General features: G+C 40.6%; 1 protein-coding gene across 1 annotated transcript in view; it reads right to left on the bottom strand.

The window, feature by feature from the left end:
- PIP4K2A (phosphatidylinositol-5-phosphate 4-kinase type 2 alpha) overlaps window positions 1-22447 on the bottom strand; it is a 123451-nt gene that overhangs the window by 70610 nt on the left and 30394 nt on the right. The window contains exons 2-3 of the mRNA XM_060248383.1: window positions 3322-3419; window positions 985-1081 (exon numbers count right to left, since the gene is read on the bottom strand). Coding sequence (XP_060104366.1) covers window positions 985-1081; window positions 3322-3419 — 195 coding nt within the window. The remainder of the gene's footprint in view (window positions 1-984; window positions 1082-3321; window positions 3420-22447) is intronic.

Here is a 22447-nt window from a genome sequence, read left to right as displayed (position 1 = left end):
TCTTTAAGGTCTCAGACTAGGAAGGCGAGATGGTTTAGCACCACCAAGTTCCTCTTTCCTAATGGGTACATCTCTAAATCCACCTTGTCAGTTTCTCCTGCTTGGTTCATGTGCTGTTCAATTTACATGGATAATTCTCAGCCCTTCTGGAAAAATCTCAAGAAATCCAGGACCTCTCTTACTGAGAACATGATGTTCTCTTCTTCGTGTTGTCAGGCCAACTAGCATCTTTCTATAGCACCCACATGCTATAGTAGCTCTTCTTGGGATGTCTCCCACTTCAACAACTCCCGGGAGGCAGTACCTGCGAGTGCCTCCTGGGCTGTCACCTCACCCCTTTTCAAAAGTACTCATCTGGCTTAGCAAAAGGGTTATAAGAGGTTATGAGGAAATCACTGATTCTCCATAGGGGAGAGACGGTGGCTCAGTGGTAGAGCATCTGCTTGGGAAGCAGAAGGTCCCAGGGTCAATCCCTGGCATCTCCAAAAAAGGGTCCAGGCAAATAGGTGTGAAGAAAACCTCAGCTTGAGACCCTGGAGAGCCACTGCCAGTCTGAGTAGACAATACTGACTTTGATGGACCAAGGGTCTGATTCAGTATAAGGCAGCTTCATATGTCCATATGTCCACTAATTTATCTGAAACCTCACCTGAGCCTATCTTTTACAGACTCCTCCAAATGAAGTGCAAAATTTGAATCCTGCCTGCCACAACAGTCAGGGGAGGAGAATGAGAAAGAGATTCAATGGAGGAATGGGCAGTGTAGCAGCTGCAGATTTGCTCAATGCATTAAAAAGATACAGGCACCAATTGAGAACAAAGCATCCCTAGCCATGGCGGAAAGAGCACATTCTCCTCTTCAAGTTACATAAATTTGCAATCAAAGGATCCAAATCTAATTTTTTTTCTACTCACAATCCATAGGACTGCAAATTATCAAACAGATGCTTATCAAATAGACATTCACCAATATAGGAAACCTTACCTGAAAATCCTGATCATCAATTCCAAATCTCTCACGCAGATTGCGAAATACCATAGGACAGTATTCTTTGAATTTGAAATGGCTTGGCATGTTTTCCCTGAAACAGAGGTTTGATAACAAAGTGAAACAAATAGAGCTGGAATTATTATAACTTTTACAGATGTAAACCTGCAGTAGCATGCCAATGATTCCCTCAATCATAGTGATTATTAAATATTCTTATACAGAACGCAACTACACTAAAATGCATTAAGCAGAATTTTAACAAACTTTTGCACTGCAGCTCAGATGGAATATTGTTTACTAATGGTCCCCTAGATGTCAAACTGTTGAACTGTTCTTTAAAGCCCTATATGGCTTGGGACAAAGGTATTAAAAGCACTGTCTTTTCAGATATGTTCCTGCCCAGGAATTACGATCAAAGGGAAAGGCCTTCCTGACCGTCCCATCAACCAAAGAAGCTCATCAGATGAGTACACAAGAGAGGACTTTTTCAGTGGAAGCAGCATGGCTATAGAACACGCTCCCCATGGAGGTGTATCTCGTCCTCTCAATCTTAAGAAGGCACCTAAAGATTTCTTTTCAGGACAGAATGGCACTAAATTAGTTTAATTTTTCTACCTGTTGACAGCTTTGAAATTGTGATTTTAATTCATGGCCTTTTATGCATTATGTACTTTTATATTTTATGTTCTATTTATATCAGAAGCCATCTTGCATTCTGTAATGTAGAAATGTGGCTACTAAATATTAAAAATGAACTGAATAAAGACTATCATCTGGGATGCAGAATGCCACATACACTTCAAGATTTTTTAGAAAGTGTGGGTCACAATTAGGCTTACCAGCCCCCAGATCTGGGTGGGGGATCTAGTTTTGCAGGCTCCTCCCTGCTGCCAGCCAGCTGGCCAGCGGGGATGTCCCACCCCAACAGCCACCATTTGCCTTTAAACCTTGGCAGGTTTAGAAAAGGCTTGCAACTGTTTGTGTTTCTGAATGTGTGTGTGCCTTTAAAGGAAAGCTGCAGTGGGGCTGGGTGAGCAGGCAGAGTCACATTGTTCTCAGTCCCTCTGTTTGTTTGGAGGAAAACTCCACTCCCTAGGCTGTTCTTTCATTTTCCTATTGGTCTGAAGAAGTTGGTTGAAATGCAGCGCATGGTTATATTCAGCGGCATTAGTAAATTGCCCCAGTGAGGGCAGCTCACTTTTTGCCCCTGGAACTTTTCTTGTATAATGTCCCAAAAACTCCCATCCATGCCCTATTCAAGGATTATACACAGTTGCTGGATGAATGCATATGTTCATCTAGTATGTTATGCCAGCCGTAAAGCTGATCTTTCTGGTGGAAGGAGGAAAAAGATTTCCAATGGCAGTATCAGTTTCCCCCTGGTTAACACTGTTCTCAGCCTGGGTAGCAACACCTGGATCCATCAGCATGCCACCAATTTCAGGACAAGCAGTGCAATCTTGAATAGTTATATTCTTCTAAGGACCAAACATACACAGCAGTATACTCACAAACAGGGCTCAAAACAAGTCATTCATGCCATGATAATCTTGACATTAGTCTAGTACAATCCATTGTGTGTGTGGGTGCCCTGGTTGAAGATCGTCATGGTGCAGTGTCATTTCCTAATGACAACACATCATCATCAGAAGCACATTACATCATTGTGCTGAGTGTCTTATCTGCTTCCAGAAACAGTGCTGGTTTTGATGTATGAAATGCTCAATAGATGGGTTTAACACACCCAAGACATCCTGATTCATAACCCAAGATCAACAAAGAATGCACCATGTTTGCCAGACCAACCTGCAGAGTCATTGAAAAAGCATCCTTAGTAACTGCTGCCACTGTGAGGAAAGCCTTCTTTCTGGTTCTACCCACACACATGATAGTTTTAGAAGCACTGGAAAAACATTTGTGCTGGCTTTTAACATCTGGGCTAAGTCTGTACGAATGGACAGGAATGTATGTTTGGTTTATTTACTGCATTAAGCTGGTTTAAAATTGGACAGTGTACGCATGCTTTTAATTTATTGTTAACTTGCTCTTAGACACTGAATAGAGTAGAAATTTGAAACACACAATTAACATCTGCATTTCAAAAGCAGAAAATGAGAATCTATGCTGAAATATTTATATACTAGAGCCTTATAAACAAGAGCATTCCATAGGGAAAAAGGAAATTATTTACTATTCAGCAAGTTATAGTTAGAAATCAAATAATTCAAAGGTTATTGGGAAAACCTTTCTTCCATCCACATGCAAATAACGGTAGAATTGATAACTCATGCTAAAATTTAAAGCAGTGTTACTTTACTTCCCTTCACTTACTTGTTGAAAAGGTGATTGTCCACTTTGATCTTTGAATATGCTTTGAAGTCATCCGGCATCAACATAACAGGGATCTGAACATGGCTCAGCTCGTTGATCTATAGGAAAAAATACAACTGTTCAGAGAAATTTGATCTTAAGAGTTTGAATAGGTGCCCCTTGACATAACCAGTCATAGATTTTTGTTGTTGTGCTGGGACTATGAATTTGAGACTACAAACTTGAAAACAGCATTTCACACATTTTTGAAAATGCCTACGGAAAGAGTCAAACTGGACTCCTCCTAGCTTGCGCTCCAAGAAGTGTTCCCTCTATGCTGCAGAGTCTTATGAGCAAAAATTCTACTTTGTGAGCTACTGGAATTAAAGTTGTGAGCTACTGCATAAATTAGTGTGCTCTGGGGTCATCCTTTCTGAGTGAAGACAAAAATGTGTGAGCTGGAGGCTAAAAATCTGTGAACTAGTTCATGTTAACTCAGCTTAGAGGGAACACTGGCTCCAAGTCATTACACAACACCTGCTCTCCAAACCCAAAAACTTGAGCTAGACTCTCAAGTACTATGAGTTTTCTGATTACTGAGATCATAGTCAGGCAATGCCATCAGCATGTAAACTGTACCAGCTGCATCACCTAACTTTACCTGCCCCTCATCCTAGTCTTATTTTATGACCTTATAAACCAAGTGTTCCTTCTAAACTGAGTTAGCTCACAGGTTTTTAGCCTCCGGCTCATAAATTTTTGTCTTAGCTCAGAAAAAATGGCCAGAACAAACTAATTTATGCCTTAGCTCACAACTTTCATGCCAGTAGCTCACAAAGTAGAATTTTTGCTCACAAGACTCCACAACTTAGAGGGAGTATTGGACATAAGGCCACCATGAAGTCTATCGTACATATACCTCAACCCAAAACTTCCTTACGAGGGCCATGAAGATCCTTGTCTTCTCTGGGATTAATGTAGTCTGAACATATTTCTTAAGGGTTGCCTCGCTTTTAAAAAAAGGAGCAGCAAAGAAATTAAATAGATATTTGAAAACCAATTCCCCAATCACAAGCCTGTTAACTTGGGTGCAAGTTTTATTTATTTCAGTGGGAACTGCTACCCAATATATGTGCTGAGTAGCACAATCTAAACTAGAATTGCATATATTATACTGCATTCCTGGGGTGAAAAATTTTGAGACAGGCTGGTGGTGAAGGAACAGTATATTTATACACATTCCAACAAGCTCAGGAAATCTGTCTGTCATTTTTGTCAGTTCAGCTTCAACAAGAAAAGGCACAGCGAACAGTTTGGTTTGGATTATAACTTCATACTAACTCTTGGGACTGGAATGGTTTGTGGGACCAGACTGCAGAAGATGGCTGAAAGAAGGGCACAGAGCAGAAAATGGAACGAGGAAAAGGGCAGAGGATCAAGAAGAGGGAAGTGCTCAGTACCTGGAGAACATTATGCTACTGTGAGGGAGACAGACATACTAGGGGAAAAAATGGCTAATGAAATGGGGCAACACAGGCGCATTCCAGAAAAACAGGGCAGAGTAAAAGCAATGTGAAGATTCAATGGGATAAAACCCCACGTAAGGCCAAGGGACATGAAGGGCTGAGCACTGATTTTATTGCTCTCGTTGTTGCTTGGAATATTGCTACAGTTCTATTCAGGGGTTGTTTTGTAGAAAAATAGCTGGTGGAGCTCATTAGCATAACTCATTAGCATATGCTCCCCACCACCAGCAGCCAAAAGCAACCCAATGCAAGATAGGGGAAGCTCAGGTAAGCAAGGTCTACTTGGATTGGCTAGAGATCCATTCAGCCCAAGGAGGCTTCACTCACCTGGGGCTCTCCTTGGCCCCCCCCAACAGGTAAAAGGCCAGCAAGCCACCTGCCAGCCAAAATCACATAAGAAGTAGAGAAAGGGTGGTGTGGGCTTCTCCAGGGGTTAATGAGGGTTGCTGGGTGTGTGGCAAAGCCCCTGGTGGCTGGCTGCCTGTCTGCTCTCCTAATCCAGGGATTGTTATGCAGCTGCACCTACTATTCAATGGACAAGGTAGATGGGGAGGAGGAGGAGAAACCCTCAGAAAAGTTCAGGAGCTGCACTCCTGTGAGCTCCTGCCGAATTCAAGGCCTGGTTCTATTAACTCATCATTTTTCTTTTACTAACTTTGTGATTTTGCTAATACCTGTAAGAAAGGCAATATGTTAATGTTTTAAATATTAAAAAAAATCAATGTTAACAGGAAGGAAGTGGACATCCAAGTGAGGACTGGAGGCCAGAGAGAATCAGGGAGCTAACTACGTATAGGGCAGCATGTATCCTGACATGGTTACTGTATCTTAAAGAGATATATAGTTCCATTAGCTCCTTTTAGTCCCTCAGCACCTCATGACTTTGAAGATCTTCAGACTTAAGCTGTAATTTATTAAGAGCTAGACAATTTGATTTATACAGCAATATGACCACCAACCCAACTTAAAAAGCAACAACTAAAGAATGTTTTTAATGTTCAAAAAGGTATATACAATGTAGCATATAGACACAACGTTAAAATCATACACCATAGCATTTATCCTATAAAATCACTTATTTCCTGCCTGGATGCTGTGCCCTACCATTCCATTTGCCTCCTCTCTTTCCTGGAGGTGTTCTTCATTATTCCAAATCATCTTTCCATTCACTCTTTAAATGCAACTCTATTGTATTACACCCTCAAGTCACTTGATGGGATACAAGAATGCAACAGAATTCGTTTTAAAACTGGAATTTTTGTTACATCCATTCTTTCCCATGGGCATTCCATGGTATTAATTTCAACATATAACCTAATCCTTAGTAAGAATCTATATGGCATTGATACCACCTCCAATATTTCCCACCAACTACCAAGGCAATGGTGGGACTAGTTGGAGCTCCAGCTGCAGACATGCCTGTGTGACAATTTTACTGCCTCTGTATCATGCAAATTAAAAGCTTCTATGCTTTGTGGTTTTGAGTAGATCTCTAAGACATTAGTCTTTTATTAATTTATTTCTCATTGGGACTCATGGCAGATCACACAGAGAGAATCAAAGCAATCTATAGCATGGGACATTCAATAAATAATACAGTAGGATCAGGGTTGTAGAACCAACTGGAAGTCTAAAAACAGAGTTTAAGCAAAGCATGTATTAATACGACACCTTAAATAATGCGAAATTACATAGTAGGATCCTACTTGCAGTAAGTCATACACGGTAGTATGCCTCAGACTCCACAATTATTTATTAGGTGTATGCACACACACACACACAAAGGTATTTTTCAGGTTTGAATATACTGAACCAGAAAAATATTTCCCAATATTCTTGAATCCCAATACCAGTACAGTATTTGAATTCAGGAAATATTTAGGACTGACTTTTTTTTTTTTTGCTCCATTATAGCCTATGGGGACTATTATAATCAATGGTCCCCATAGGCTATAATGGAGAATTTATCTGGGGCTATCTGGGTTTGGGGGGTTGTTTTTTGAGGCACCAAATTTGCAGCATAGCTGCTGCTGCCTCTCCTCACCCCCCCCAAAAAGCTTCAAAAACACTGGACCAAAGGGTACAATTCTATGGGTCCCAGAAGAAGTGCTTCCATCCTTCATCTTTTCCAATTGATGATGTGGTCCCTTTAAAAGTTCACTCCAAAGGCATTTAAATGGACTGAGTGCCTTTTAAATGCCCTGTAATCAATGCTCCCTCTAAGCTGTGGAGTCTTGTGAGCAAAAATTCTATCTTGTAAGCTACTGGCATTAAAGTTGTGAGCGAGTAATTTGGCTACTGCTTAAATTAGTTTTCTCTAGGGCCATCCTTCCTGAGCAAAGACAAAAATGTGTGACCCAAAGGCTAAAAAACTGTGAACTAGTTCACACTAACTCAGCTTAGAGGGAAAACTGCCTGTAACTAGAGCTATCCGGTGGGGCCAAAAATCCCAAATATTTTTAGGGGATTTTCAGGGTGGCCATTTTCAGAGAGGCAAATCACCAGCCCCCTTGGTGAATGGCTGAGAAAATACCTAATAAATACTGATAAGGTATTTATTGGGCACTTTTCCAGATCGGTTTATACCCAGTGCACAGCCCTATCTTTTATCCAAGTAACTTTGCAAATCATTTTATACAGTACAACCCTATTGCCCGCATGGTTCTCTTGAATAATTCAGTTTTGCATGGTTTGCAGAAAGCCAGAGAGTGAGAGCTTCCTGGCCTCTTCAGGCAAACCATACAGCAGGGAGCTCAAAGGAGAAGGCATGTGCACAGGGGGTTACTGGATTCTATTTGCAGACTGACACCTGCAGAAAGCTCTATTCAGAGGAGCAAAGATGTTGTACTGAAGCACAGAGGGAGAGGTGGTCTTGCAAATTTGAGGGTTGGCTGTGAAAGGCTTTGTATGTGACAGACAATATCTTAAATTGAGCCTGGTAACTGATGGGCAGCCAATGGAGTGACTGCAGAATGGGAATAAAACATCTGTCTACCTCCTGATAATACCCAGGCCACAGCATTCCACAAGAACTGGAGCTTCCAAGTTGATTTTGAGGGGAGACTAATGTACACTGCATTACAGTAGTCTATCTTCTATGTTACTGTGGTGTGGATTCAGGCGGTCAAATTAGCTACATCAAGATCTGGCCAACTTACAGACTAGGCTGCACTGAAAGAGAGTCTTTTTTTTTGTAGCTGCTTTAACTTGCTTCTCCAGAAATAACCTTGAATACAGTATAATCCCGAGGCTCTTTACTGAGTCAGCAAGGGTCAACTGAACTCCATCAAAAGTGGGAAGCACAATGGGGTTTGTGAGCCAAGAACATCTATTAAAAAAAGGAAATGCACTCAGTTTACCAACTTTCAGTTTTTAAGATATTCATTTTCTTTTTCATCCTACAATTACCTTATTTTATATGTGAGAACTTGTCAGCTTCCACAGAAATTGAAACGTCAAGAAAACAGAGCAAGTCACTTCTCAATAAACTACTTTTTACAAACCATTTCTTACACAGCTGAAAGAGCTGCATCAAATTCACAGCAGGTTTTGCACTGGAGTGACTGCAGAATGGGAGTAATATGCATGCTCTGTCTACCTCCTGATAATATCCAGGTCACAACAATGTTGTGTTTACGTTCAACACAACATAGTTTTTCCTGCAACTCTCACCTTCTTCCATTAGCATTCTACATCATAACTATCCCTCACAGAGTTACTGTGTGGCAATCGACATTCTCAAGCAAATATTGTTATCCCCTCATTTTCCAAAAGGCATCAAATCCTGGACTGCTCTTACAAATTAAAGTTAATTTTAAGTTTTTAAAAATGTGGTGCAGAAGGGCTGGGACGAAGAGCAGGACTTGGAACACCCAGGGGAACTAAATAGTAGGTAACTTTAGTGCTAAACACCACATGTACCATCTCCCATCTCTGTACTCAATAACATGTACCATCAAGTAACTTCCAACCTTCAGCAACCCTATGAATTAACATCCTCCATAACATCCTATCATTAAGAGACTTGCTCAGATCTTGCAAACTGAAGGCTGTGGCTTCCATCTCATGTTGGGTCTTCAACTTTTCCTACTGCCTTCAACATGGACACTGGAAAACTTACAACATAAGAACTGCACAATTAGATTTGCTCCAAGTAAACAAGAGCCATATCTTAGCACCCAAATTGTTTCCTTTGTCAAAAGGCTGAAAACAACCTTCAATGTGGCCAATATGTGTTCTGGTCGAGAGAAAGAGATTGAGTTTCTTGATGCTCTCAATGACTGTGCTATGGAGCAGATGGTCTCAGAACCTACCAGAGGTGGGGCGATCCTGGATCTGGTCCTAAGTAATGCCCAAGACTTAGTGAGAGACGTAAAAGTGATTGCGCCGCTTGGGAACAGTGACCATAATGTTATTGATTTCACCGTTTGTATAAATAGGGAGTTGCCCAAAAAGACCGCCACAACCACATTTAACTTTAAAAGGGGTAAATTCTCTGAGATGAGGAGGCATGTGAGGAGGAAACTGAAAGGAAAGGTAAATACGGTCAAAACCCTTGGGGAAGCTTGGAGACTATTTAAAACTATAATCCTAGAAGCTCAGATAAAATACATACCACAAGTTAGGAAAGGCACAAACAGGTATAAGAAGAGGCCAGCATGGTTAACAAACAAAGTAATGGAAGCTGTAAAAGGTAAGAAGGATTCCTTTAAGCGGTGGAAAACCAGTCCAAGTGAGATTAATAAAAGGGAACACAGGCAGTGGCAAATCAAATGCAAGACTGTGATCAGGCAGGCAAAAAGGGACTATGAGGAGCATATTGCAAAAAACATAAAGACCAACAATAAAAATTTCTTCAAATATATTAGAAGTAGGAAACCAGCCAGGGAAGCAGTGGGGCCCTTGGATGACCATGGGGTAAAAGGATTACTGAAGGAGGATGGGGAAATGGCTGAGAAGCTGAATGCATTTTTTGCCTCCGTCTTCACCGTGGAAGATGAGAAGTGTTTGCCCGCCCCAGAACCACTAATATTGGAAGGGGTGTTGAAAGACCTGAGTCAGATTGAGGTGACAAAAGAGGAGGTCCTACAGCTGATAGACAAATTAAAAACTAATAAGTCACCGGGTCCGGATGGCATACATCCGAGAGTTCTGAAAGACCAGAACACACACACACACATATATATATATATATATATATATATATATATATATATATATATATATATATATATATATATATATATATATTTGGCCGCTGTGTGACACAGAATGTTGGACTGGATGGGCCATTGGCCTGATCTAACATGGCTTCTCTTATGTTCTTATGTTCTTATGTTCTTAAGTGCAAAGTAATGCACATTGAGGCCAAGAATCCCAGCTATAAATACAAGTTGATGGGATGTGAACTTGCAAAGACTGACCAAGAGAGAGATCTTGGGCTCATGGTAGATAACTCACTGAAAATGTCAAGACAGTGTGCGTTTGCAATAAAAAAAGGCCAACGCCATGCTGGGAATTATTAGGAAGGAAATTGAAAACAAATCAGCCAGTATCATAACGCCCCTGTATAAATCGATGGTGCGGTCTCATTTGGAGTACTGGGTGCAGTTCTGGTCGCCGCACCTTAAAAAGGATATTATAGCATTGAAGAAAGTCCAGAAAAGGGCAACTAAAATGATTAAAGGGCTGGAACACTTTCCCTATGAAGAAAGGTTGAAACGCTTGGGACTCTTTAGCTTGGAGAAACGTCGACTGCGGGGTGACATGATAGAGGTTTACAAGATAATGCATGGGATGGAGAAAGTAGAGAAAGAAGTACTTTTCTCCCTTTCTCACAATATAAGAACTCGTGGGCATTCGATGAAATTGCTGAGCAGACAGGTTAAAATGGATAAAAGGAAGTACTTCTTCACCCAAAGGGTGATTAACATGTGGAATTCACTGCCACAGGAGGTGGTGGCAGCCACAAACATAGCCACCTTCAAGAGGGGTTTAGATAAAAATATGGAGCAGAGGTCCATCAGTGGCTATTAGCCATAGTGTGTGTGTGTATACACACACACACATAAAAAAAATTTTTGCCACTGTGTGACACAGAGTGTTGGACTAGATGGGCCATTGGCCTGATCTAACATGGCTTCTCTTATGTTCTTAGGTTCTTAACCTTGCCCCTTGCAAATTTAAAATATTATAAAATGGCGCCTTTTCCCCTATTGGGTTTGCCTAAAGTATAGAAAGCTTAGGCACCTCACCTAAGACATCCTCCATTCCACATTTCATAGTAACAGAGAAACCATTTTAATATCCATTTTATACTTTAATGGTTTTAAACAGAGACTGATACCTTTTAGCTATAAAGAAATTCTAATGGCTCTCTAGTACTTCAAACAGTTTTAATCTTTGCTTAGGGCTGAAACAGCACAAGTTTTTTGTTGCCTACTTTCCCTCTAGATGAAGAAGTTTAAGATTAATTTCTATTTCTGGGTTAGCTTATTTTTTATTTATTTGTGCTAATTTAACTCCAACATTTCTTGCTAATTGCTGAAGTGACATTGATGCCAAGTATGCAACCCACATTTCTTCCAGAAAATATACTTGATTACAGATTTTACAGAAGGTATACCACCACCAATGCTTGAGTAGCTGTGGATAGATAGCATGGAATTAAGCACAATGGAGACAGGCACAGCAAGCATGCTTTGAGAAGCCTTTGTTCTCAGACTGTTCAATCACAACATCTTTAATTAAACAGACTGTCAACAGAAACTGAAAAAGAATCAATTGTTTTAAGACTTCTGGTGTCTAGCTTTAAGGTCTGGGAGGAGACAACCACTACTGAACCTTTCTGTGTAACAGGGGAGAATGGAGCTTTTTGTCTCATCTGGTGATCAAAGATGCAGTTTCCTGAAAAACAACGATTAAGCTATACTGTGTTGCTCCAAGCTAGGAAAATTCTTTTAGTAAAAGATAAAGATCCTAATAATTTCCACAAAGATCATGATATTAAATGCTTTTAAAAAACCATCCAAACAGCTTTTCACAACATAAGAACATAAGAGAAGCCATGTTGGATCAGGCCAATGGCCCATCCAGTCCAACACTGTGTCACACAGTGGCCAAAAAAACCCCCCAAGTGCCATCAAGAGGTTCACAAGTGGGTCTAGAAGCCCTTCCACTTTGCCCCCGCCTAAGCACCAAAAATACAGAGCATAACTGCCCCAGATAGTTCCAATAATATACTGTGACTAATAGCCACTGATGGACCTCTACTCCATATTTAACAAGTTGTTTAACAGAAGCGGAGGAGATGGGGTCATCATTCAGAAGTAGAGTTAATGGTCTTCACCTAGGAAATTCTCCTGGCAATTCCTGCTGCCTTTCACACACATACACACACAAAATCTTGGGTAGTAGCACTGGAAAAGACTTTTGTCAAAGAAACTCCTTATAGTTAGCACTCATATTATTGGGATAGGAAGGCCAATTGTTCAATTGTTACAGCTTCTTATGTTCAAACAACACAGCAGAAATTTTGAGATGGAAAAGTATACCTCAGAGCTTCTAGAAAATGCAATATTATTAGAGCTAGCTGTTGGAACTGCTGGTTTATACACTATACCAGGCCTTTCAGGTAGTACATATAGCTAGCATGGGACTAGCAACTTAGTCACACTATAGTTAACCTGGTCAGGTTCCTACAAGCAGGAAACACCTGAGATGGAATAAATGAATCAATTTTTCTGTCATTTTCTTTATATTAATTATTTTATTTAATATTAGAAGAATCCACAGTTGTCTCCAGTAGTTAGATGAAACACTTCATTCAACAACTTCTTCAGAGCAGATCAGAGGTGGAAGCTGAGCTGAAAAGCCCAGAACCTTAAAAAACAACAAGTACAGATGGATGGCTCTATAAGGAAATTTACAAATTTAGTTTCTTCCCACCTGGACAGTATAACATCAAATATCATCAAGCACATCTTAGTTCTACTACTGAACTCTACTGCATATGAGCAGGGAGGTTACAGCTAAAGTTTTATAGAAAGATCAGGATGCACCCAAGGGACACTACAGCCTGAGGCAGAACAAATTGTACACCTTCCACTTGGGGAAAACTCTACATTTCTTGTTGGTATTTAAGGTACCACTAGAGAGTCATTATTATTTTGGTTGCAGCATGCTAAGAGGGCAACCCCCTCTGGGAAAAAAATAAAGTATGGATGCATAATCAGTATTTTACCCAACACACTCCCTGTAATCACTTTGCCATGACGAAAAAGTGATGCAATCAGTCTTTTAAAAAGGAAGAAGAGGAGAGATTGGATTTATACCTTGCCTTTTACTACCCTAAGGAGTCTCAGAGAGGCTTACCATCTCCTCTCCCTTCCCCTTCCCACAACAGACACCCAGTGAGGTAGGTGGAGCTGAGAGCTCTCTCCCAGTACTGCTCTTGAGCAGAATTGCTTTGTAAGAAATTGTGACTGACTCAAGGTCACATCAGCAGGTGCATGTGGAGAAGTGGGGAATCAAACCTGGTTCTCCCAGATAAGAGTCTGCACACTTAACCACTACACCAAACTGGAGCTAAAATACACAGCTAAAATAAAATAGCTAGTTTGTTTTTAGTGAACTCCTGCTTATGCTCTTTGGGGAAAAGAGCATAAGTGGTGTGGGGGAAATATTTAAAGTTAAAGTTGCTTTCTCCACCTCTCCCTCCTCCCCATCTATTTGCTTTCCTTCCTTCCCTCAAACATCTGACATTTGTGTCTTGTGGCTCTCAAGCAACTGTTTATTCTATGTGGCTCTTACGTTAAGCAAGTCTGGCTACTCCTGGACTAGATGATCATCACTTTACAACTGTTCTCTTGGTCAAGCATTTGTTATGCTTTCTCCCAGCAGAACAGTGTATAAGATGTGTGCTCCACCCCTAAGTCCAATTAGGCAGTATGAATATCCTGACCAGGCTGAGCAACCTTTAGATCGCTCCCTGTCTCCAGCTTCTATAGAAGCCACAGCACCATCCACAGCTTCTCCACTAATAGCCTTATTGGGACACACACACACACACACACACTCACTGAGTTGCAGCTCCCATTCAGCAAGCTGTTATCTATTGACTCCCTGGACAAGTCTGTGCAGAAATCTGAGATTAAAACAGTAGAGGTGTTTGTCACCACTTGTGACCAAGCCCGATTCAGCAGCTAAACAAGCTATGCAAGTACAGCCGTTCTCGTCACTACGCAGGTCAGCAGGAGAGGTCCGCAGCATACAGGTGCAGAACAGGCTAGCCACAGAGCTCAACTTGGGCAACTGCCAACACCAAGAAAATGAACAACACTGGGGCTCCTTAGCCTTTTCTTTGAATGTTTAAGCTAGCTATAACCCAGAGCGCATGAAACCAAGTACAGCAATTTGGGCCTGTCCAGTCAAAGGAGCAAATCAGGTGCATGTGTTTGCTGTGTGGTCCAACACATGCTGCTCATGGGCTTTAAAAATGCTTCTACCTTGTCTTCCCCTCACTCCCTTCCTTCCACAGTCTTGTTCAGGCAAACAGTAGCAACAGCAACAGCCTCCAGTACATGGACTTGCATGAGGGAAGAGAAAGATGGGTTCTCTGCTTTTCATTCCCAATGCTTTACAGATTGTGGAGGGGCTCTCATACCAGTAAGAGTGGACCCATTGCCCATTGCTCTGTGATCCAAACTCAATTCGCTGCCAGAAATAGACAGTGCGGCAAATCTTGTGGCAATTAATGCAGTATCTGAAGAATTTTGTAAGCTCAAAGCCTTACAGCTTCCGCAAAGGAATAAACCATCCCACCCCAAACAGATAAACTGAAAAGTCCATGGTACCAGAGATTTAAGCAGATCTGACTGGTTCTGTTCCTTCTGATCTCACTTTAATTCAAACTACAGCTATAGGATGCTACAGCTGTAACATACTTTGACACCACCATTAACCAACCCCATAAATAATGTGCATTACTTTAACAGCCCTCATTGATTTGATAAAGAAAATGTGGGGGAGGGGAGCTTACAAATTAAGCAGTTTGAGTTTGTTTTGTTCTCACAAGATAAAATATCTCCATTGATGCAGACCTCATTAAAGAGGAGCAGCATAATTGCAGACCATTTTTAAGTTGGTGGGTTATTGTGCTTCCATTCCTATTCACAGCTACATTACAAAACCTATTCAATGGGGTTGCACAGCTCACCAATATCATGTCACATTTCTACAGAGAGACGTGAAGGCATCACACTTAAGAGGGAAGTGTGCCTATACAAAGCTTTGAGTCAGACCTTTCTGAACCTGCTCAGGACTTTTGAATTCTGAGAAAGGGTTAAAGCACCATCACAAAATGGCTACCATAGAAGCCAGGGCGGATCACAGAATACTAGAGGTTTCCATGTCAAGCTTCATCCTATGACCAAGGCAGCAGATCCCAGATAGGCACTTCCCTGCAGACATGCCATGTGGCCTTCATTCTTATGATCTTTTGAAACAGGGAAGTAGAAGAAAATGGCTCAGCCAACTCCTTGTTTTGTGGAACAGAATACTTGGTTTTACGTTTCCAAAGAATGGGAAGAGGGTGTGCCGCCTTCACAACTACAAGGAGAGGCTGGCACAGACAGAGTTTGTTTTAATGGCTGAGAATTATTCAGGAGAGTATTTTTACAGAGGTAAAAAAACAGGGCTATATTATAATGAAACTCTTCAGAAAGTTCTTTTAATAAAGAGAAAGCGACTGCAGATTATTCTACTGTGTACAATACATACTGCTGCAGTATTATAACCCTACTATATAATTTCAACATCATTTAACATGTCAATACTTATGCTTTGCTTTCAAATTTCTGCAATCTTAACCCAATTAGGCTGCTTACTGGATGTCCTATCCTGCTGACTGCATTGACTTACACTGTGTAATTCACCCTAAGACTCAGTGAGAAAGGTGGACTACAAACAAAATAAAATATCTGATGCACCAGCTGGGAGGTTTAGTTTTCTTTGGGTAACACTGTACTAATTCATTCAGTAGCATTTTTTCTGTCTTGCACCAGGTTCTTGAACCAAGCAGCAGACAAGTGCTAGAAAACATGATACATACCATGTTGGAATTACTACACTGGGGAACAGAGATATGCAAACTTCAGTTCCTTATGTCAGACATTCCTAGAATTGAGGCAGAACTTGGGAATCATCTTCAGCCTTGTCAACACTTGTAATATAGCGCTACCACCAACTTAACATACTTTGAACACCAAAAAATACTTGTGGTGTAATATATAGCTACATGGCTATAAGATTACTTTTGGAATCCAAATCACCTGCGGCACACCTTGAAAAGGTTAAGCTGTGTTCTGCTGCCTTCTAAAACTCAGACATCCAGATGAAGGTAGGCCCCATCTATAAAGACTCTAATCTGAGCTTCCTGTCTAGAAAGTTTCTGCATCAAGAAAACCTTCAAGCTAAGGCCAAATCAGCTTCTTTTAAAAATCATGAACTTGACGGAAAGTAGTTTCACTTGCTAGAAGAAACAACATAGCTCCTATTGCCTGCCCTCTCTTGATGATGAAAGAATGCAAATTCACTATTCCCAAGACACCAGACACCTTGGATTTTGCTGCAGTAACATTCACACTTTTTTCTGCTTCCACACTAGTGTGGGACTGAGGTAATTCAACAGCTCATAACCATGTTTATACACCTGACAGTGTTCAAGAGAAACAGGATTTCACTTAGCCTTTTCCTATAAGCAAAGTGTGGCTCCTAGTTAAAACGTTCTAAAAAAACAAAAACTTCCATAGTCTCAAATATTAGTACCATAGAACAGAAACACTTTTTTCCAGCTTTTATTTTGTAGAGAGTAGTAGACTATATTGCTTCTTCCCAGGACTTTTTTTTTAGAAAAAGCCCAGCAGGAACTCATTTGCATATTAGGCTATACTTCCAGATGTCACCATTGTTTCATACATGAATCAATGTGCATATTAGGCCACACCTCCTGACACCAAGCCAGCTGAAACTGCAGCCCTGTGCATTCCTGTTAAAAAAAAAAAAAAGCCCTGCTTCTTCTGAAAGAAAGATTTTTCTTCAGGATATTCTGCTTTAGAATTCAGCAGTCTAATCAAAGTACAACCTGCCTAACCATTTGGCTGTATGACTTAAAGAACTTATGGCACAGAGCTGGCAGCTGGAAAGCTAAGCAAGTCTAAATTGGAAAATAATATCCCTCTCCAGATGCTGGCTGTCCTCAGGTGTACGTAAGCGCTGTTCACATTCACTGTCCATTTTCCCAGACCTTCAGGGTACTACAATACAAAGACAACAGCTGCATAACATTCATCTGGGCCTGCAAGTATTTGGGTGATTATGAAAGCAGTTTCTTACAACTCATGGGTTCTTCTCATGGGTTTCAGTAGTTAATACCCACTTTAAGTATGCCATTTTCTAGCTTGGTACTTGAAGTTCATTGCTCTAGGGCACAAGAGACTTCTCCGGAAATCTGAGCTCTAAAGTGCAGTGTGGGGAAGATACTGGCAGCACCCAATCAATTTCTCCCAGATGCAGCTCTATACTATTCCAAGGAAATGTTTAGTTTAATTTATGTTTTAGAAGCTTAGGTGACCAGCTACCCAGTGCTCTTCCAGAACCAACTGCAATAAAAACATAAAATGACTTACAAAGAACAGTGGAACTGTCCCACCATAACGATATGGCAAATGACACTAAGGAAGAGAAATATGGAAGTGAGAGTTGGGCAACCTGTAATTCTCGTTTCCAGAGGGGAAAAACAGACTGCAATTTACTGCATGTTTTAGAAACTTACTCAGGAGGAAAGAGACAGGACAGTACCTCTTCTGTACATGTGCATGCAGTAATCAATGCTGCAATTTGTACAGTAAAAAACAGCTATTTCCTCCTGGGGAACCACTATTGCCAAACTCCAGGTGAGAGCTGGAGATCACTCAGAATTACAACTGCTCTCCATATGGCAGAGATCAGCTCCCCTTGAGGGGTGGGGGGGAAATGAATGCCTTCACTTGGGTGCACGGGCATTCGCCCAGAGCCTCTTTCTAGAGCCCACTGTATTTTTCTTCACAACAGGCCTTATTCCTAGAAATAATAATAGATGGATCTACATTAGGAGCTACTACCAGTCAATGCTAGCAGAATATATATAACACATAGATTCATGTGCATATGCCATTAAGTTGTTTCTGACTTACAGTGACTATGAATGAATGACCTTTGCTCAGGTCTTCCAAACTGAAGGCCATGGCTTTCTTTACTGAGCCAACCCATCTCATGTTGTGTCTTTATTTTCCTACTACCTTCAACTGTCCTAGCATTACTGTCATTTCCAACAAGTCTTGTCTTCTCATGATGTGAAGAAAGTCTGATAGCCTCAGTTTTGTAATTCTAGCTTCTAGGCAGAATTCAGGCTTGATTTGATCTAGAACCCACTTCTTTGTTTTCTGTGGTCCATTGTATCCACAAAACTCTCCTCCAACACATTCCAAATGAATTAATTTTCCTGTCAGCATTCTTCACTGCCCAGTTTTTACATCCATACATGACAGCAAATTTATATAAACAGTTTAGATTTACAAGCCTGTATTTAAATGTTGCAAGATACCAATCATTCTTTTGACAATAACTTACCACCCTTACTGTGTGTGGGCTGCCATTTTCTTTTTAATAGAGGAAAAGAAATGGCAGGGATCCCATTCCTCAGTCGGTTGAGCATTTACATGCTCCTTACAAGCTTCCCCCCCCCCCCCCCGCCGGCCAAAGTTTTTCTATTACTGCTTGAACTGTCTTGGAAGTATAGGTTGAGATCAAGACTTTCAGTAATGACTGCAACCATGTAAGATGAAAATAAATTTATAGTAATCCATGGATATACGTTTTTGTATAGGAAATTTTCATTATACAACTACAGGTCAAATCTGCATGGAACCAGGATTTAGGGACCAGGCTGCTTCTCAAACTGAGTTCAAGAGCATAACCAGTTCCTTAATAACCCACAATGACAATGGCATGCAATGCCAAATTCTGGTAGGTGAGACAGGTGGAACAGGAGACAGAGAAAATGTAAGTTCTCACCCTCACCCTATTCTACGAGTGGCATACCTGTCTCAATAAGAAAGGGGGCTTGGTAGCCACTGATTGGTTTCATTAATAATAGCTTTATTTGTAGTGAAAAAGCTTCAACTGACATATAGAACATGCTTGAATACAACATCCCCTCCCCAACACAGTTTCCATTAGGACTTCTCCCTGTTAACCAGGATGTCTAAGATTAATAGCCAATGAGATCTGCTTGTACAATGAACCCTGCAGAGTAGGACTTTTCTACTCCCATCCTCCCTCCTACTGCAGCTCATTAAGCCCTGTGAAATTCTGGGATTTGGGGGGGGGGGGATAGTGGTGGTAAAGATACAAAACCATTTCTTGCTTTGGAACTTACTGGTTGGACACAACCCGTTATTTTCTTCTGTGCTGACTAAGTGAATCGATCAGTTTTATTAAGTCCCCTTATATTAAGGAGCTAAGGGCCCTACCTGATTTATTACCATTCCATAGGGCCTGTGATGGAGCTATTCCAGCGGGCCTTTGGTTGAGGCAAACAGACGTCCATATTTCATTGCTCATTCTATCTGTCTGGTCTCTCCCTACAGTGACTTATTATCTCACCATCTGACTACTACATCTTGGGCCAATACATGTGTTTTAATCTGTAAAATGTGCACATACCACCTATGCTGTATTTTATCCTATTTCTGATATTGTTTCATTATTGTTTTACTGCTGAGTTTTAATTGCCATTTATTTATGTTGTAATCTGCCCTGAGCCCACTTATGGGAAAGGGCAGAATATAAATCTACTAAAATAAATAAATATAACAGTTTATTGCTTTGCTGTCCCTATATCTCAAGAGGGTCAACCACAAGAATCAGCCTTGTGTTCTTACCACTCTTGTGCTTTACAGGTAATTATTTTGTTTTAAACTTAGCAGGAATCTTACAAAGCCTAAAAGATGAAGATTTGAATTGTGTTCATACAAAATATTTCTCAAGTATTGAAAGGATTTCAACTATGATGTGGGTCTTCCCTAAGATACATAACGCAAATCATTCACAGACACAGATTTAATGTGTATTCAGTTTACCAAGAAAAGCTGTTTATTCTGTGCCACATGAACTCAATCACATACAGAGTGTGACTTCCCATCACCAAAAAGCAACTATGTTTTAATTGCCACCACTTGCAAGAACTTATGCCAAGGAGGATTGCTGCAAAAGTTAAAGGTGCTATAATACAGACTGTTTTCAAATAATTTTAGTGAATTGTTTTATATGCACATTAAAGTTCTTACTCTTACATTACAGCCTATTTTTATGCAATAAAGTTATTAGCAAAGCTTGCAGGAAATATGGTGATAGATCTGACTGCATTTAGACATTGCTTAGACTTTGAAATTCATGCAAAACGTCCTGTATAGGTCAATGGCAATTCTTAAGAATTTTCTTAAAGTTAAGTTTTGTTAAAGCATATGAATACAGCAATAAGGACTGAAAACTATTTTGAATATTTGGATTGGTGTGCAAGTTTCACATCGCTGTGATAAACAAAACTAAACAGATTTGATGCCTTGTCCAGTTTCATTTCCTTCCTTCACAAATGGCAAGGCTTGCATGTTATCAATTTATTCTGACAATCAGGTCTTAAGTCTCTCCTCTTACATTTCCCAAGGCAAGAAAATTTCCAGAGGGCCAGCCATGTATGCCTGCTGCAACAATATAAGGAGGACCTTCATGGCACCTTTGACTAACAAGATTTTATTTTAGCATAAATATTCTCCAAGGCTCCTGCCTGTTTTAGGAGCAAGGGTATATAGCTTGATACTAAGAAGAAGAAGATGAAGAAGATATTGGATTTATATCCCGCCCTCCACTCCGAAGAGTCTCAGAGCGGCCCACAATCTCCTTTACCTTCCTCCCCCACAACAGACACCCTGTGAGGTAGATGAAGATATTGGATTTATATCCCGCCCTCCACTCCGAAGAGTCTCAGAGCGGCCCACAATCTCCTTTACCTTCCTCCCCCACAACAGACACCCTGTGAGGTAGATGAAGATATTGGATTTATATCCCGCCCTCCACTCCGAAGAGTCTCAGAGCGGCTCACAATCTCCTTTACCTTCCTCCCCCACAACAGACACCCTGTGAGGTGGGTGGGGCTGGAGACGGCTCTCACAGCAGCTGCCCTTTCAAGGACAACCTCTGCCAGAGCGATGGCTGACCCAAGGCCATGCTAGCAGGTGCAAGTGGAGGAGTGGGGAATCAAACCCGGTTCTCCCAGATAAGAGTCCGCACACTTAACCAGAGAAAGGATGCAATCTTAAGCATATCTGTTCGAAGGAAAATATGCAAACGTTCCCATCCCTTGCCACTATTTCTAGTTGTAAGAGCAATCTAGTAGCACCTGCTCTAGCAGCAATTCTTGCTGCTGTGCTTGAAGTCATTCGGGTGGACAGGGGAACACGGGCTATTCAAAGAAGCTAACCAGTGAAGGAATGGAAGAATCCAACCAGCTTTCCACAATGGCACATTTATATAATATTACTTTGCATTAGGCCCAATTATCGCCACCTATTCAGGCACATGGCTTTGACAACTGGCATTATCACTTGTGGAGAACATAAAATGCTTATACAATTAGAGCCTTTTCTACTGCAACCAGAATACATTCAGCTATCCTATGACTGATCTAATTCTAAAATTGAATTCAAGTACATATCCCTTTGTCCCTCAAATGAGCATGTATTTTATTTACTATATACAGCATCTTTGTAACGCGTTGAGGCTTACATTGTCATCTTCTTCATTTTCACCTCACAACAACCTTGTGAAGCAGATTAGGCTTAGTGTGTGTGCTGACTCATGAATTAGTTTACACAAGAGAATATTCAGAGATTCTTAGATTATGTTTCCATGTGTACGTACTGTGACAAGTTCAGTTTTGTTATCTTCCTTATGTGAAGTGTCATTAAAATCCAACAAATTAGAACTTGAGTGCTGACTGACCGTTCTACCAAGAAAAGACACCTAGTACTTCAAGAACATTGAGCAAACATTTCCTGCATAATACTTTGATGTTTATTAATACTCCAGAGATGGGATTAACAACTCCACTGAGACTCTGTTATAGCACGCAAGAGTGAAAACACAAAAGGTGTTTATTTAAGTATTGTTCAGATCTATGAAGAAATTATATGTGGTCTGTCTCCAATAAACCCTTATTTCATTTAAAGTTTGCATTATTTTCATCAAGTCTATAACTGAATGAAGAAGCATCTTTTTACTCAATGACAAATTAAACATCGGCTCTTGTATTTTTTTAGTAAAAGGAAAGACTGAACAGTTTATCCTCCACTGAAACTCAAGAGCAGAAAAAACAAGACTGCAGTTCTTTTGTATATGTTCAAGCTTCCACATGCAGCAAATGGAAACAGATGGTAATATTCCCAGGGGGTATGGAATGGGAACTCTCTTTTTAAAAAGTGGGTTGAAGCCTGCAAAGGCCCACAATAGTGGTACTGATCTGAATT

The sequence above is a fragment of the Heteronotia binoei genome, chromosome 10, assembly GCF_032191835.1.
Source record: "Heteronotia binoei isolate CCM8104 ecotype False Entrance Well chromosome 10, APGP_CSIRO_Hbin_v1, whole genome shotgun sequence".
Classification (NCBI taxonomy): Eukaryota; Metazoa; Chordata; class Lepidosauria; order Squamata; family Gekkonidae; genus Heteronotia; species Heteronotia binoei.
This window is presented reverse-complemented; position numbering and strand designations above follow the sequence as displayed.